This window comes from Macrosteles quadrilineatus, unplaced genomic scaffold, assembly GCF_028750875.1.
Source record: "Macrosteles quadrilineatus isolate MER2022 unplaced genomic scaffold, UCM_ALF_1.0 Scaffold_6__1_contigs__length_79288215, whole genome shotgun sequence".
Classification (NCBI taxonomy): Eukaryota; Metazoa; Arthropoda; class Insecta; order Hemiptera; family Cicadellidae; genus Macrosteles; species Macrosteles quadrilineatus.
Genome location: NW_026542599.1, coordinates 55,475,850 through 55,491,979, shown reverse-complemented (window position 1 = coordinate 55,491,979; position 16,130 = coordinate 55,475,850). Strand labels below are relative to the sequence as shown.

The following is a 16,130-nucleotide window of genomic DNA, read 5'->3' as shown; positions in this document are numbered from 1 at the left end:
AACTTAACTAGTGGTTAGCGAGGGAGATTTAGAATAAAATGATGAAATGTTCACAAACATGCTACAAAAACAGATAGTTTTTACTTACCAATGATAAAGCCCTATTTCTCAATATCAAAACTGATATTATCCATTTTTGTGAATTTTGAGTTAATCTTACTCTTACTCTTACTTACTCTTACTCCTGTGGCCATTGGAAACCTAGGTGGTTTTTGGCCTCGCCAACCATGTGCCTCCAAGCTCTTCTATCCTCTTTAATTTTTTTGATTTTTATTTGAGTTGTCTATCCTATCTTTTTATTTGAGTTAATCTAGGAGTTTAAATTAATAAAATAGCTTTTTCTTATTGATTTATATTGACTTAATTGCAATACAAAGATTTGTTTTGGTTTCGTTATAATTTTGTACGTAAGAATACGTTTTGAAAATTATCATACAGTTGCAATAAATAATGTTGTGAATCGTTTATTTATGGAAAGCTTAAAATATTTTATGCTAACGTGTTTATAGGGATACATATTAAGTTGCTTCTGCCTTGTTTAGATTTTATTGCTGTAAATTTGCTCGGCCCTGCCTACCTCTGAATCATTTGACTAATGTATCGTAAGAAAATCGCAGCTATTTATCTTTATGAATGGGCAGTTCTGACCCTCTAAACATTGAATATAAATTTAAAATGTTAATACAAAACTGAACGTCCCATTCAGTAAATTTATTTATATTTAAAACCATTAATAATGTCGTATATTCCTTGTTTTGTTTGGTCAAAATTATTAGATATACATTCAAGTGCTGTTCAGAAATTTTCAAATTTGAGAATACTTTTTTCTCTTACTCAAAAGCAGGATTTTTGCATAATTTAAGCTTTAGGAGTATTGTGCTAGCTAGGCTTTTAACTTGCATTACGAAGATTGTACTGTACCAATAAATATTTTTAGTGTAGCTGCTATTTAATCAAACCTTTACAATATCCATCCAACAGAAAAACTGTTTAAATCTTCTTTCTGTTAAAATTGCATTGACTTATCAAGCAAATAAACTTATATCAGGTACTAACAACACATTGTCAATGGTTTTGCCCAATTTTATTTACTTGTCCATCTTGGTTTATATAAACGATTCAGGTTTATTTATACATTTATTCTTTATTCCACCATTCATTACTAACTGTAGACTTCTAGGTCACCTTTGAACTGGAGCCTCTTGCCGGAGTAACTCGGACCTCTTCCCCAGGAGCCACTAGGGCGGAGCCCCTCTGTTGCGAGTGCCAGAGTCCCCGAGTCTCCTCTTTGACCCTGGGTAGAACCACCATCCTCGGATGGAGTCCAGAACTATCCTGGTCATTCTGGTAGTGGTAATGTTGGTCTTCTAGGTCCTGATGACGATGTCTCCCGTGGACCTCCTCGCTTGCCCCGTGCCAATTCACCTGAGCTCTCCGTTGGGACGCGGGCCAGTCTATGTCCCAATCACGGGGGTAGCTGAAGACTCTCCGGGATCGCCCCCTGTGACCCCACCTGAAGAAGGAAAGTTTGTTATTACTAAAATTCCATTGTCCATTTCAGTGCCAGTACCGGGGTACCGAGACGTGGTTTATTTTGATTATGTCTTTGTAAAAACAATATAAAGGAAAGCACTTTTTATTTACAACTAGTAAAAAACACTCGTTTATAGCATCAATAGCCTATGATGGCATAAGCATTATTTTAATAAAAATAATGCACGTAAATAGACAAATAATGGGCCTTTTAATTGAAACGTGCGATTGAAATAATTGGTGTTTAAAATGTTATGTACACAAAATAAATATAATATTTTAAATATTAAATAAATTATATTTCACCGTTAAACCGGTTTTATTTCACCAAATAAGTTTTCTAGCAATTGGTAGGTAAGACCCAGGTAAAAAATAATTATTTGATTGAAACTATTCTTCCCGTCTCCCCAATATCAATTAATAATCTTCAGAGTAATATTTTCTCGGTAGTAACAACTGATGTTTTTATCTATGTACTATATATATTCCTATATTCCTTGACGGCTAGTCTAGATTTTTCTTCAGCCCGGTCGAGTTCGTTTTGTCAATGTTATTTATTTTGTCAATGTTTATTTTGTTGTTTATTAATGTTATTTGTTTGGTACTGTGTATTTATTTATTCTATATTTTCGTGTCTCGTGTTTATTTTACATTTTATTTATTGAACTCTGTTAAAACTAGTTGTCAGAAAGCATCAAAGGATTACTATATGCACGTATTGTAAACCATTTTAAGTAAAACCACAAACATAACCTAAATGATATCATACATGATAATCTGTCGTATATGATAATCTGTGATAAAAATTTAATCTGTCTGTGATGATAATTTAATTATGGTTGTAAGAAAATATTACGAACACAAACAGCCATTGTTGTTCTCGAAATGTATGGCCGTGCACAGCTAAAGCTTCGGGCCGGGGTTAGCTTGAAATGGTCATCTACAGTTCTCGAGCGGCATGACGCACTTTTTGCTCTTAATACACAAATAGCTAACAGTTTATGTTAAAGAGGTAAGCGCAAACATATTGTGCTAATGAGTACCAATGACCCAATTACCAATAATAATGTAGGGAACAAGCTGGTCTAAGCGTGGGGCATCGGTCCTCGAGGTTCCGGGTTCAAATTCCGCCAACCACCAATGGATTTCATCAATGTGATAATGTTTCGATCCTCTAGGCCTAGCCTGTAATATGTCAAGTGGTTGTAGGCTAGAGCCTTCGCCCTAGGATGTGATAGTAGATGACCAGTAACCAAGTATGCTGTAAACAAAATGGAGTTATCTCTTCAATTATATCTGTAGAAACTAGACAACGTAAAGCTCCAAGACTGCATGTACGCTTGGGCGGAACTTAAATCCAAGACATCAATTATGCAGGATAACAACCCAATTTAACTTGTCAGCCACTGAGGTGATGACGCCAGAACATAAATCTGCAAGATTCTTCATCTTCCCGGAAGACCTTGGACACTTTTGTAGGATTGTGCGTTACACTTTTTCAGACCATTCATAATTTCAATAGGATTATGATTATTTTTGGAATACAGGTATAATCCAGCAAATTTGTTGAAGTAGGTGAAGACTCGGCAATTTATCATGGTAATTTCTCTCGTGTTGATGTATTTCGTGTCCAGTAAGGCCCAAGTGTGTAGCTAGCAGATGCATCTTTCTCTCTTAATTTAGGATAGATTTTAAGGTACAGGTGATCCTTTCATTTATGTGCCCTCTAGCTGGTTTACGTGTATTTAATGTCTGAAGCAGCTTGACGGAATGCATATAGATTCATCTTTCTCTCCTATTTCAGGATAGCTTTTATTTCTTTAGGTTTGTCCCACACCTGTTCTGATTTCAGTTATATTCCTCGTAGAGTTGTTACAGGTGATGCACAATAAATGGTTCTTCCTCAGTTCAGGGTGCGTTCTCTGCTGCTGGCTTCACTGTTCTAGGTGTGTTCTTTTATTTCCTTTTCAGAGGATTAGCTTTCCAATTAGGCTCAAATGGATAGTCCTAGATAAACGTTGTTGTAATTCATGGTAAATGTCACAGTGTGTGCTTCACTCTTTGGAAAATAACTTAATTATTAATGTAATTTATTAATATAATAGAATTGTTCAAGTACTGTGTCGGTTACCATTTTGCAGTTTGTCATTGCGGGCATTTACGATTCTGGGTTAACCATTGGTGTCGGAAACTTATCCAACTTCTGTTTTTCCACAGGTCGAGATTTAAGACCGCTATTTCATACTGACAGGTCTGGCAGGGTCCCAAATCTTGTTAACACTGTCGGAACTCTGAGAAAGACAGATTCGTTGAGTGAGGTCCAGATACTTGGATACTGGGTGTAGTCGATTTTCTCACATTAGGACTATTTCCGTCACTAATGAACATTTGGAGCTTACAGACAGATCGATTTGTTTTTTCCAGGGGAATTTGGCAACGCTGTAGACTGCTCTGGTCAATTAAAATGCTTCGTTAGTTGTCGCAATCCGATGTGATAAAGTATTTTTGGAACCTTGGGCTAACTTGTTGAAACACGAGTTATTTATATAGCTTGAACATAAGTTTTTAACCGTACTTTACAATGCGATACGGAAGAAAAACCCTTTCTATATGTCAACGTCTGTTGTTCTATAAATTTACAATTGAAAATATTTACACGCTCACCATTTAGTTAATAACTTAACACAGTTTAAATGCGCTGATTGTAGAAACTATGGTTGATCTACTGACTTTTTATGTTGTTCTTGTTAGGTTCTCTCAACAGTATTACAAAGTAAATTAATGAACTATTATATTCAGCGCTAAGAAAACAGACACTTAACATCGATCACGGGAATAGAGCAATTGACCCTGCATACTGATATTGATATTCCGTCTACTGTATAGATCAGGTGTATCCAGGTTTTTTTTGTGAAAATATAGCTGAAAGACACTAGCACGAAGTGTTCTACTTTTTATGTTTTTGTTTTGAAAAAAAAAAAAAAAATTAGAGATGTGCTCAAACTCATGAGAGATGAAAAGTTTCTTGTTGGTGTTTTCGACCTCAGTCATAATCTCAATTAAAAGGAGTTTTTTTTACATTTTAAAACTAACTGATATGTAACACCACTTGCATAGTAATGGGATGTGCACACTGTGTATTTTATATCATTCGTTAAAAATCAACTATACCCTAAAGGCCTTCTCTTGGGGTTTCTAAATCAGCATGGTGTTATTGGTGTTACAGAAAAATTAATGACTAAAGGTAAACTACCTAAAATAACATTATTCACGATTTAGTTTAAGTTATTTTGAAAGTTTACATTACGTTGTGAATATCAATAAACCTAAAACATTCCATACAAATAGTGGTTATAGTCACATTACTGGAAAGTTGTTATCCAATTTCCACGATTGTGCTGTGGCAATTTAAGACAACAGAATTTTCAAACCACGAGAGAATGAGCTGACATTAGACACTGTTTTCTTATGATCAGACATCCAAGCCTAAACTGAGAAGTCAATTTATTTACACTAAATATTTTTATAACCACATCAACTATAGTATAATGAAAGAAAGAGATGCGATAAAACTTCAATAGTACACTCTATCTTATAAAAATGTAACGAAATAAAACATGGATGGATACAGCTCGTCCATAGGTTTTACTATTAAAAGTCAATGATACATTGAACAAACATCGATGCAAACATTAAATGCCAATCATATTGGTTTTATTTAACTTGACCACATGTTCTGTTGGAGATTAAATCTTGCATTCATCTTGCATTGACGAACACAGCATGTAGATTGATTGACAGAATAATCAACATGTTGTATTGGAATATGAGTGGCTACCGGTGATTCGAAAAGTTTTATCAAATAATTATAAGATTTTATTGACTAGGAACTTGAGATTCGTTCATCTGTTGTCGATAAATAAATTGCGTTGTACGGAATACGTGACATATTATCAATTTATTGAATAAAATATAAATTTATGATTTACTAAACAATTCTGAGACCTTACAGTTTCTGAGAAAAGGATGATTAATCGACTGTACAAAACTTAACATTTGATGTTAAAACACAAATAGTATAGTCCTCTCTTTAGTCGAGCTCATGGCTAATATTTAAACAGTAGCCTAGTATTTCAACCGCGAGTTGGTTGTGTTTCCGATTGTATAACCATGATTGCTCTTATACAGAGTGGAGCGTTGTATTACTGTTACGTGTTATAGCTTGATCAGCATTGGATTGTTTGCTGACGCATTGAATCATAAACAACTACATGTGGGACGAACTTGAGAAAACAACATCGATTCGACTGTGTTAGTGAGCTCTTTATCTACTACATTAATTGATTTTGCAAGATTTCTTAGAACCTATCCATGAGAAAATAGTTATTGAAATTTGAAAGTTATTGAAAATGCCGGATGATAAACGAGCCAAAATAACTCTTAATTTAGTCAAAACACATATTCTAAGTAAAACAATCACGATCCCACAGTATTGTTTACGGAGCAACAACATTCATTTAAATAATAAGAAAACTGACTGTATTTGAATATTGATTCATAGATAAACTTACCGGCCAACTGTTTAAGATGAAGTGTGGTAGAGAAGAAACTGATAAATACGCGGATTTTATAAGGGTCCCTAAGCATTGAATGAAATGTAAAAGGGATAAGCTGGGGACGTTTGGAGCAAATAGAAGAGGTATCGTCTAAATTATGATATAATGAGGATTTTTAGGGATGAAGATCAACACGACAGTCACGGAAAATAACTGAAAGAAGTAAGGGGTGATTTAGAATTAATAGGGGAAGACGTAAAAAATTTCATGGATAAACCAAATAAAAGATTTGGTAAAAATCTAACATCAGTATACAGTACAGATAACCTTGCACTTTCGACCATTGAGTATATTAAAAACCAAGTTTTTGTGAATTCAAGAATAAAGGACCAGATAGTTCCAAAAACTTTGAACAAGCAGCTTGGAAAAAACGCGAAAACAAGTAAATGTTTTTACTTAAACGCTTCATTGCATTGAACTATTCGCTGACGTAGCTCAAAACAGAAACATCGTCAAAGCAAGTTGACGTTCAGCAGACCACATTGTTGAACTTGCTCCAAGCTTTATAATTAGGTCAGTGGAATTTCGTACCTTTCCGCGCAGCTACTTCCGTATAATGAATAACATTTGTAATCGAAACATCCAAAATTTCGGGTGGTCTTTAGCTTTTAGCCAAGGGTGAGATTTATAATTTTTGTGACTGGAAGAACAAAGTGTTCTGCCTTTGTGACTTTAGTGGGTCGTAGGAATATTTGGACAACGAAACAAAGCCGTTTGTTAATCAGTTGGAGGACAAAACGAAAGAGAGATACAATATAATTTGCTTCGTTGCAAAGAGCACACACATTTTTTGATTTATCTTTCTTGCAAATATCATCTCTCTTTTGTATGTATTGTGTTGTATAAATACAGAATACATGTGTTATAAGTTATAATACACGAGCATGCCATTCATTAGTAATTTATTCTCTATAAGCATAACATCAAAACAATTTAAATTTGCTTAACAGAATGAATAATGTTAACAAATATGGGTATAAAGTGTAATGTGAAACTATCTGTTGTTTTTTCTAAACAAAAAATCATTTAGGCCAAACATTTTAAAATTGTAGTGAGAAGCCAAAGCTAACGAATAACAAGCATACTTTTAGAACATATATCGTGCTTCCCTTAATGTCTTCTTAATTTCTTAACAAAAAATTATAATTTAATCCTTTAGTTCTCCCCTTTAAAACACACACTTTAAACACTTTTAAATCATGTGTTATGTATAAACATTTGAAAAATAGTGGCAACGCTGATGTACGCGAAATATTCCGCTTAACTCAAGACGTTGACCCAAAACAATTCGGACACCGTTATCAAAATTTATAAACATTATAGATCATTTATCCTCTGGAAATTATAGCGGAAAGACGACGCTAAGCATGCAAATTACTGCTTAAAAAGTAGCTTTCTCCGGGGTCCCCTATTATAAGTAAACCCACACTAATGATAGTAGCAGGTGTAGCGAACGTAGTAATGCGAGGTTTAAATTATGAAGATTATAATATAGTAAATGTGTAGCTACAAGAACGGTGACAGGATAATCCGTTGGTCTGGAACTGAAATAAATCTCTTAGAAAGAAACTTCAAGGTAAATGATCGCGTATGACAACTATGTTTTAACAGGTATTAATAAGTTTATCTGATGGGTGTTTTTCTAACCAATTATTAAATAAATTTCACGTGTAGTAGACCGCAATAGAGTTGTCTTGTAATGGGAATTTTTGATCCATAAAAATGTAGGTAAAGAATAGTAACTAGAAATAAAAATTACAATTTTCTGAAGGGAAACTAAAGTCAAATGCAGCAAAGATAATCAACATACGGATTATATACACACACATATTTCTACGGTTAACACAAAACATAATTAAACATTTTCATAGGTTTTTAAATTTGAACAACTACAAAAGAAAAAAAACATATTATGTGAATCGGTACTTTGCTTCAGGTTCAATTCGTAGATTAAAATATTGGTATTATTATTATCACTTTCAAAAATATTAATATTTACTACTATATGAGTAAATATAAACAATTCTGTATTCAACCGCGGTCAATGGTCTTCAGCAATAATACTTGTACTTTGTTGTAAATTTATTTTATTTTTTTAAAAAGTAAACAGTGCCACAAGGGATCTACAAATATTTAAAGCTATGTTGCCAAAAAATGTCATGTATACACACATGGACATAAAACACATTCAAAATAGAGTTCAGATTTTACAAGAGGACGAGAAGTATACCGGTGGTATGTGCTAAAACTCCTGTCAATTGTGTCATAAATCATTTTGACATAAAACCATGGATCTTTATAAAATTCGTCAGCGTCCAGAATTGAAATGAATTTAAAGTATAACCTGCAGTCAAAACCTGCACACTCAATAATTATTAACTATGCGAAGTGGCGCTTTGCTGCACATGAGAGTAATGTTTGTTTGTAATTGGCAATCTGTGCAAGATGATTCTATGGACCTAGACACCTGTGCTACAAAAATGGTAGATATTGTCACACGTGCTATGACTAGCTCAACGTCCCCAGCCAAATTAAATTGTAAGACTAAGAAAATTAAGCCATGGATAACAGTAGGTTTAATTAATTCAATTAGGGAACGTGACAAATTATTCAGAAAGATTAAAAAAAAAACATTCAATTTACGATTACGTCAATGTTATATAACTTACAGGAATACCGTTCATTCACTTATAAAGCGCGCTAAGTATGACTATTACAGGGACCAAATTGAACAGGCTAATGGTGACGCAAAGCGTTTTTGGGGAATTGTGAATGAGGCTGCCGGCCGCCCAGTTAGAAAACAACCTTTCCCTGTGCAGGAGTTTGCAGATTCAAACGACGCTGTCACTCCCGACCATGTCAAATCTATTTCTAATTCTTTCAACAACTATTTTGCATCGGTTGGAGTAGAGCTCGCTACAGCTTTACACCCTGATGGTCCTCCTCCAGTGTTGGTGGAGGCCGATCCCAGCCTGGAGTCTGCCTTCCGATTCCAGCCGGTCACCAGGGAGCAGATCACTGAGGTCGTCAGGAGTATTAGAGGAGGTTCTGCACCAGGCCTTGACAATATTTCAGCAAAATTTGTAAAGGAATCTATTACCTGTATTATTGAACCACTTTACTATATTATCAATCGTAGTTTAAAAACTGGAGAGTTTCCGAATATTTTCAAAATAGCTAAAGTCATTCCCTATATAAATCTGGACCAAAGTCTGATAAATCTAACTATAGACCTATTTCCCTTCTAACGGTGTTTTCCAAAATACTTGAGAAATGTGTGAAAATCCAATTGTCAAATTACTTAAATCAAGAAAATTTAGTTTCCAGTTCACAGTATGGTTTTCGAAACGACAGAAATACTTCAGACGCTCTATTCGATCTTACAAAATTTATCTTTGAATCATTCAGTGAAAACAAAAAACTCTTATAACTTTTTTGGATCTTACCAAAGCCTTTGATTCAATTGACAGAAACATGCTAATAAGTAAATTAGAATGTATAGGTATCGAAGGGCCAACTCTGAGATGGTTTGCGAACTACTTTAAGTCTCGGGAACAAGTAGTTTCCATAAATGGAGTTGTGAGTGATGTAACACCGGTAGAATATGGTGTGGTTCAAGGCAGTACTCTCGGACCTCTATTATTCTCTATTTACATAAATGACATATCTAAAGTTAAATTAAATAGCAAGGTGATACTGTTCGCTGATGACACGGCGGTTGTGACCACCGGCAGTACGTGGGACGAGGTGTACGGTTCTGCATCGACAGATCTCCACAATTTAAAATCTTGGTTTGATTATAATACACTTACAGTCAATGTTGGAAAAACTAAATGTCTTCCTATTTTTCTTAGAAATAACTTTGGACTAGGTGAGAGATCTTTGAAGCTGCACTGCTGTGGCGATGCACTCGCGATTGGCTGCGCATGTGGAGTGATTGAGCGTGTGGAGCAGTATAAGTATTTAGGGGTTGTGAACGATAGTAAATTGACTTGGGCTCCGCATGTTCAATACGTCAAAAACAAAGTACGTAAGCTCATTTACGCATTCACGCAGCTTCGGGAGGTGCTTTCGGGACAGCAGTTGCGGACCGTGTACTTTGCCTACGTGCAGTCGGTGTTGCAGTATGGTATCCTGGCTTGGGGTGGTGCCCTTCCTACTGTTCTGGAACCACTTTCTGTCGTTCAACGATCTGTTATCAAAACTATTTTAAATAAAAACTCTAGATTTTCTTCCTTGCAACTGTTTTGCGACTTTCCCGTTTTAAACATTCGACAATTGTTCATAAAAAATCTTCTTATTTTCATAAAAGTTAATAAATGTTCGGTTTTTTCTCCTGTTCAACATCGTTATTTGACTAGAAGTAACATTAACTTCGGCTTTTCTTTTCCCAGACTCTCCCATTCAATCCTTAAAATTATACCTTATTACGTTTGTCATACATTGTATAGAAACTTGCCTTCACATATTCGAGAGGCGGAGAGTGACAGCGTCGCTGTGTTTAAGCGTAGAGTCATGAGCTGGCTTTTAAATATCGGCAGGGAGCAATCAGAAGGATTACTCAAATCATTGTACTCGTAAATTTCTGCAGTTTCATGCGTCACCAAATCACTTTTTTTTCCTTCATTGCTAAATACCACTTACAATCACTAAATTTGAGTTTTGGATGTTTCGATGCAATTAGGTTTTTTTTTCTCTCTCTTGATCTTGTTAATATTTTTTATTTACTATCATCATTAAGTGTCTAAGTACTCCTGAATGTTTATCGACCTGTGTATAGCTGTATTAGCAACTCATTCCCAAACACAGACGGATAGTCTACTTGGGAATTATTTTTCCTGTACACACAATTGTTAACAAACATGTAACATTAATTCAGGAATAAAGAGATTTTGATTTGATTTGATTTTTGTTTATTAGCATCTTTCTGTACTATAATCGGAGCAAGGAAGCCCACCTTGTCAGATGATTGTAGGAAAATTTGTTTTCTCTACTCTCTGCTCAGTTGGGAAACAATATTAAGTGGACAAGTCAAGTATACACACAGTCTAGACTGTTTGAAATCGCAAATCTCGTCTCTCGTCAGTGGGTTGGTCGCTCGCAGTTGGCAGCGATTTGCATGACATCATGAGCTGCAATAACCCACACCATAAACTTGCCTGTCATATCATCAATACGTTAAACTTGCTGCAGCGGTTTTAACCATCTTTATGACGACCAATAGTTGGCAAAGCACTGGGTTTGTAAATGCAGAATATGCAAGTGGTGGTGAGGATTCACTATTGCCGTATCACTTGTCGGTCGATGTAAAACTTCTGTGAGGGGAAAACTAAACCAAGTTACTTTAATTTTTATGTTTTGCAATATTCTTAAATACACAGGTCTGATGGGTGAAAAAGAAAATGAGTGTTGTAATAGCCGAGTATCAATCTAAAGTGTTGACAATTGTATGCTTTCATCATATGCATTGAAACTATGAATTATTGAGATCAACCGGTTCGCTTTTTTACTGAGTGCAAAAATTATTTTTTCCTACAGTCACCCGACAAAGTTGGCTTCCCTGTACTGTTTATAGTACAGAAAGCTGCTAATTGCTGCATATTTATACTTTGCCGTACGGTTTATACTTTGCCGTACGGTTTATACTTTGCCGCACATCAGGATTCCAACCAAACAACACAAAACAGCGTGGTTTTATTATGCACGTAATCCGTGTACGCTTGGAAATAGGTTGGCAACACTTAAAGATAATAATTCTATAAGCAGCTGATTGACTAATTATAACTACGATTTAACCTGTCATTTCGTGTTTATAGTTTCGGTATTCCTGAACTTTCTGGACTTTTCTTTTAAACGTTTTTAAAATATTCCTTCGATCTTAATAAACAAAAAAATACCTTTTAAGCATTGTTTTAAGGCGCGGAAACCACTTCAAATTACTAAAACATACGGAACTATATTCTCAGAACGCGTAGCAAATTTCTTGCCGAGGAAAAATTGCGGAGTGATACGGACCGCGGGTACTACTTTCTCTAGGGCACCATTTTTGTTGCCAGCTGAACCTGAAAAAGCTTTGTATAGTGTTTGAAAGACTAATTATTTATATGCTTTATAGTGACTGTAGGAAAAATATAATGTGTAACACGAGTGAAAAAGGCCTTTGCTGCACTCGAGATCATTCCTAAACATTGCTCTCGTGTGCAGCAAAGTGCCACTTTCACCACTAGTTACACAAATAACTATTTCACGAAAGGTAATTTCACCCTTTTTTAAACCAAAGACTTTAAAGTTATGTACAGTATTTTTATTTGTCATATTTAACTCTCATAATTTATAATCGGAATTCAGACACATAGACTAGAAAGACAAGAGTTACCAAGAAACATTTGTAAGGTTTTGTATTGTAAAACTGAATAACAATATAAACACTTTTAAAAATGAAGCAACTACAAGAATGTTGTGAATAATCCATTTAGGAAAAATCTTCATCATCGATATCAATGCACACATTCATATAGCAAAGTGTCAAAGTGCCATGTCACACATATCTAGGCTCAATTTTCGCACGGTTTGCGTCTTGTAAAGTCAGCTGATAGCTAATGTTATAAGTATCTTATTTCAAATCATTTGTATGTTTGTGTGTGGTGTGCTCTTTCGTTTTAGATTGTAAGCAACGCTTTACATCAATATAATGAGAAAATAGTTATTTGTGTAATTAGTGTTCGAAGTTGCACTTTGCACTCATGGTACACGTTACAGTTTTTCTTCGGTTTCTCTAAAGCATAATAAGTTAGACTTTTAAACACTATACAACACGTTTTCAGGTTAGGTTAAATATAAACGTTGAACGAAATAGGAAACACTGTACTAGCTTATCGTAGTCGTAGTATCTATAAGTGTTGCCAACTTATTTTCAAGCGTACACGTATTACGTGCCTAATAAAAGTACATTGTTTTGTGTTGTTTGGTTGGAATACTGGACTGCGGCAAAAGTAAGTCAATGCAGCAATTAGCTACTTTGCGCGTTATAATCAGTGCGAGGAGGCCAACTGTAGGAAAAACATATTTCCGCGTATACTTTGATGGTATGATTTCGATGTGAAATATCTTGCCAAATGTAGTAAAATTTCAATAAAAATGAAAAGCACATTTTCATCCTTTGAGATAATCTACTAATAGTGGTCCAAGTACATTAATTGCTTCAAATACGTCGGTACAGGAATGTTTACACAGATTGGCAGCAAATGCATTAAACTCATTTGAATTTCTGTAGAAACACTTTTTGATTGCATAGTTGTACATATTTACGTACAAATAGCATAAGCAAACAGCAATACATTTATATGAACTTTACTCGGAATATCGAATGCAAATCAAAATTACAACATATAAAAGCCTACTTGTAAAACCAGAACTAGTTTATTACCATACTTGCTCTCTTTAAAGCCAAGTGTTTTCTGCAGTTCTTACCATTATTACGAATAAAGTGCAGTGTTTAATAGTGTTTAAGAATTTATAAAAGTTAATGCAAAATTTTGTGATATTGACGATATCACAATTCCAACATGTTTATCGAGACGTTTACGTAACCTACAAAATGTTTTTAACTTAGCAGAAAATGTAATGAAGATATCCTGCTTTGCTTAATGCAGTTGATGTTGTGATAAAGCGTATTCATCGTACGATGTCTTCATCGTGCGATTTGACAAATCACTTTGCTGTTGCAGAACTTTGCCAACTTAGAGACAGTTACTTTTCTGCAGATCTGCAAGAACTGACCCTGGAGATCTTCAACCACTTTCCTCTGCAGGATCAAGAACATTAGATCAACCCGTCAAGTGGTTTTTTACTCCAGGCTACCAACTTATCTGATCGGCAAAGTGAGTTTTTGTCCTTCCATCTTGACAGGAACATAAACACCGAAGACGACTTTCATGACTCTTCTAACATTCAGTTTTATCTTCCCTTTAGTTCCTTCTCATTCTGGTCTTTTATACACGCTTTTGCTCCTTCCCTCAAAATCTTGTTTCTCGGACTCCATAATTTCACTTCAACTCATGTTCTATCCTGTTTTAATTCTTTCCTTAAGTACAAGACACTTCTCTCAACCCCTTTCACCGTTCTTTTATTTTCTAATTTTACTTTCATCTGACCCTTTACCGATTAAATCATCAACAAAATAAACCAAACAAACATTCAGCGCAAGCTTTCAATCCCAACACAGTGAACCTGCTCCCTAGCATCACGGGTATATAAACAACAAACTATTTAGACATTCGCTCACACCATGTTTCTGTTCTCATATAATCGAGAGCTCTGAAACTTGGCAGTCATATACCACGCACTTTATTCCCGTCTGCAACTTTGCAGTGTGATAAATTCAGAGGCCCCGCTGGCGCCGAGTCCGCTGACAACAATATTAATGTTCTACAGAGATACTTTCATAAGTGTTCGACGCCGATGTACGTCGTTTGAATTATTCATCAGTTCAACCACGTATTTAAATTGATTTGGAAGTTGTCCGTTTATGTAAAATTACCAGATAAGCTTCTAGAACGGTGTGGATAATAGCAGTTTGAAAGTCTGTGTTGCATTGGGCTAGATAAGTATGATGATCTCCAATGGATTTGTGAATTACCTGTATTCAAAATTTTTAGGTGTAATGTACAAGGGTTTGATGGAATGATTTGAATTTTAAATTATTCTAAACAAGAAATATTTAGACATAACATTTCAGTCAATGTTGTTATATATGCAGTCGTAGGATGGATCAAAATCATCCTATGATCAAAATGATCCTGGATCAATCATTGATGGGGCTACAATACCTTTATCCATAACTAATGTGTAAAGTGTTTTCTTGCTTATTGTTTTGAGTATTTATCAGAGAAAAATCTAAAGAGAAGATTAAGAGGTCAAATTTTAGAAATATTGAAACTAAATTATTTCTTCTAGGGTTAAATACATTGATATGCAGATTTGTATGAAAGCACTTAGGAATTTCTATTCACAAACATAAAATATGCTTAAAGATATTTTAATAATACCTTAAATGGTTTTATTAAAATAAAAACAGTTTAGTTGTATCTCCCTAATGTATGTAATATTTCAAGTTGTTAATTTTCATCAGCTAACTCTTTTAAGTACCAATGGATTGTGTCTAAAAAATATAGACTACCTTTGTTATATAAAGTTGCATTACTAATTTAATAATTATTATAAAAATAAAATAAATAAAGTAATAAATAACAACAACAAAAATGTTTACACTCCTTAAACACGTAGAGTAACACAGCCGGCGTCAAGAATTAAAACAAAGCAAACAAATAAAACGAAATCACAAACCATAAATAGCAGCTTTAGACAGATGCATAAGGGAGTGATAGATTTACGTTACTGCTCTCTGGATGCCCCACTTAAATCACCCCATAAAGTGGTTTATTATTCAATCTAAATTCAGAAAGGCGACAACAAACCTATTAGCGAAGTGTGTTTTTGCCGAATCCTCGAGGACAGTTTATTAGAGAAATAAATTTTGCTCAGCTCTTAATCTTGACAGTGCCTCTTTGATTCTCCCCATCTTCCATTACAGTTGGTTTCACACGGTTCTGATTTTTTACGTATACGTACGAAAACTTCCAAAAAGAAAGAAAAGGGCAGGGAATTGTTTTGGATTTTTAGATGTTGCCTAATTTGATAGGCACACCCAATTTATTTTCAATCTGGCTAGTACAAAATATACTCTCTATATACTATCTGAAATTAATTTGAAATTAAAACACATACGGAAATGTGTGAAGAAATACTGTTTAACGACTTAAATTTGGGTTTTCTTCATTTTACAAAACTTTTCATAATTGGATGCATTGGTAATTATTTTAATTAAAAATTAAAAATAGTTCTGAAACACAAGTCAGATTTATTATCTAGAAACATACGTTTTTTTAACACTTCGTTACAACTTAGTCCCACCCGTTATAG

At 34.6% G+C, this 16,130-nt stretch overlaps 1 protein-coding gene across 1 annotated transcript in view; it reads right to left on the bottom strand.

The window, feature by feature from the left end:
• LOC128997126 (uncharacterized) overlaps nucleotides 1-16,130 on the bottom strand; it is a 52,194-nt gene that overhangs the window by 13,238 nt on the left and 22,826 nt on the right. Inside the window, exon 3 of the mRNA XM_054422708.1 lies at nucleotides 1,186-1,513. Within this exon, the coding sequence (XP_054278683.1) occupies nucleotides 1,186-1,513 (328 nt within the window). The remainder of the gene's footprint in view (nucleotides 1-1,185; nucleotides 1,514-16,130) is intronic.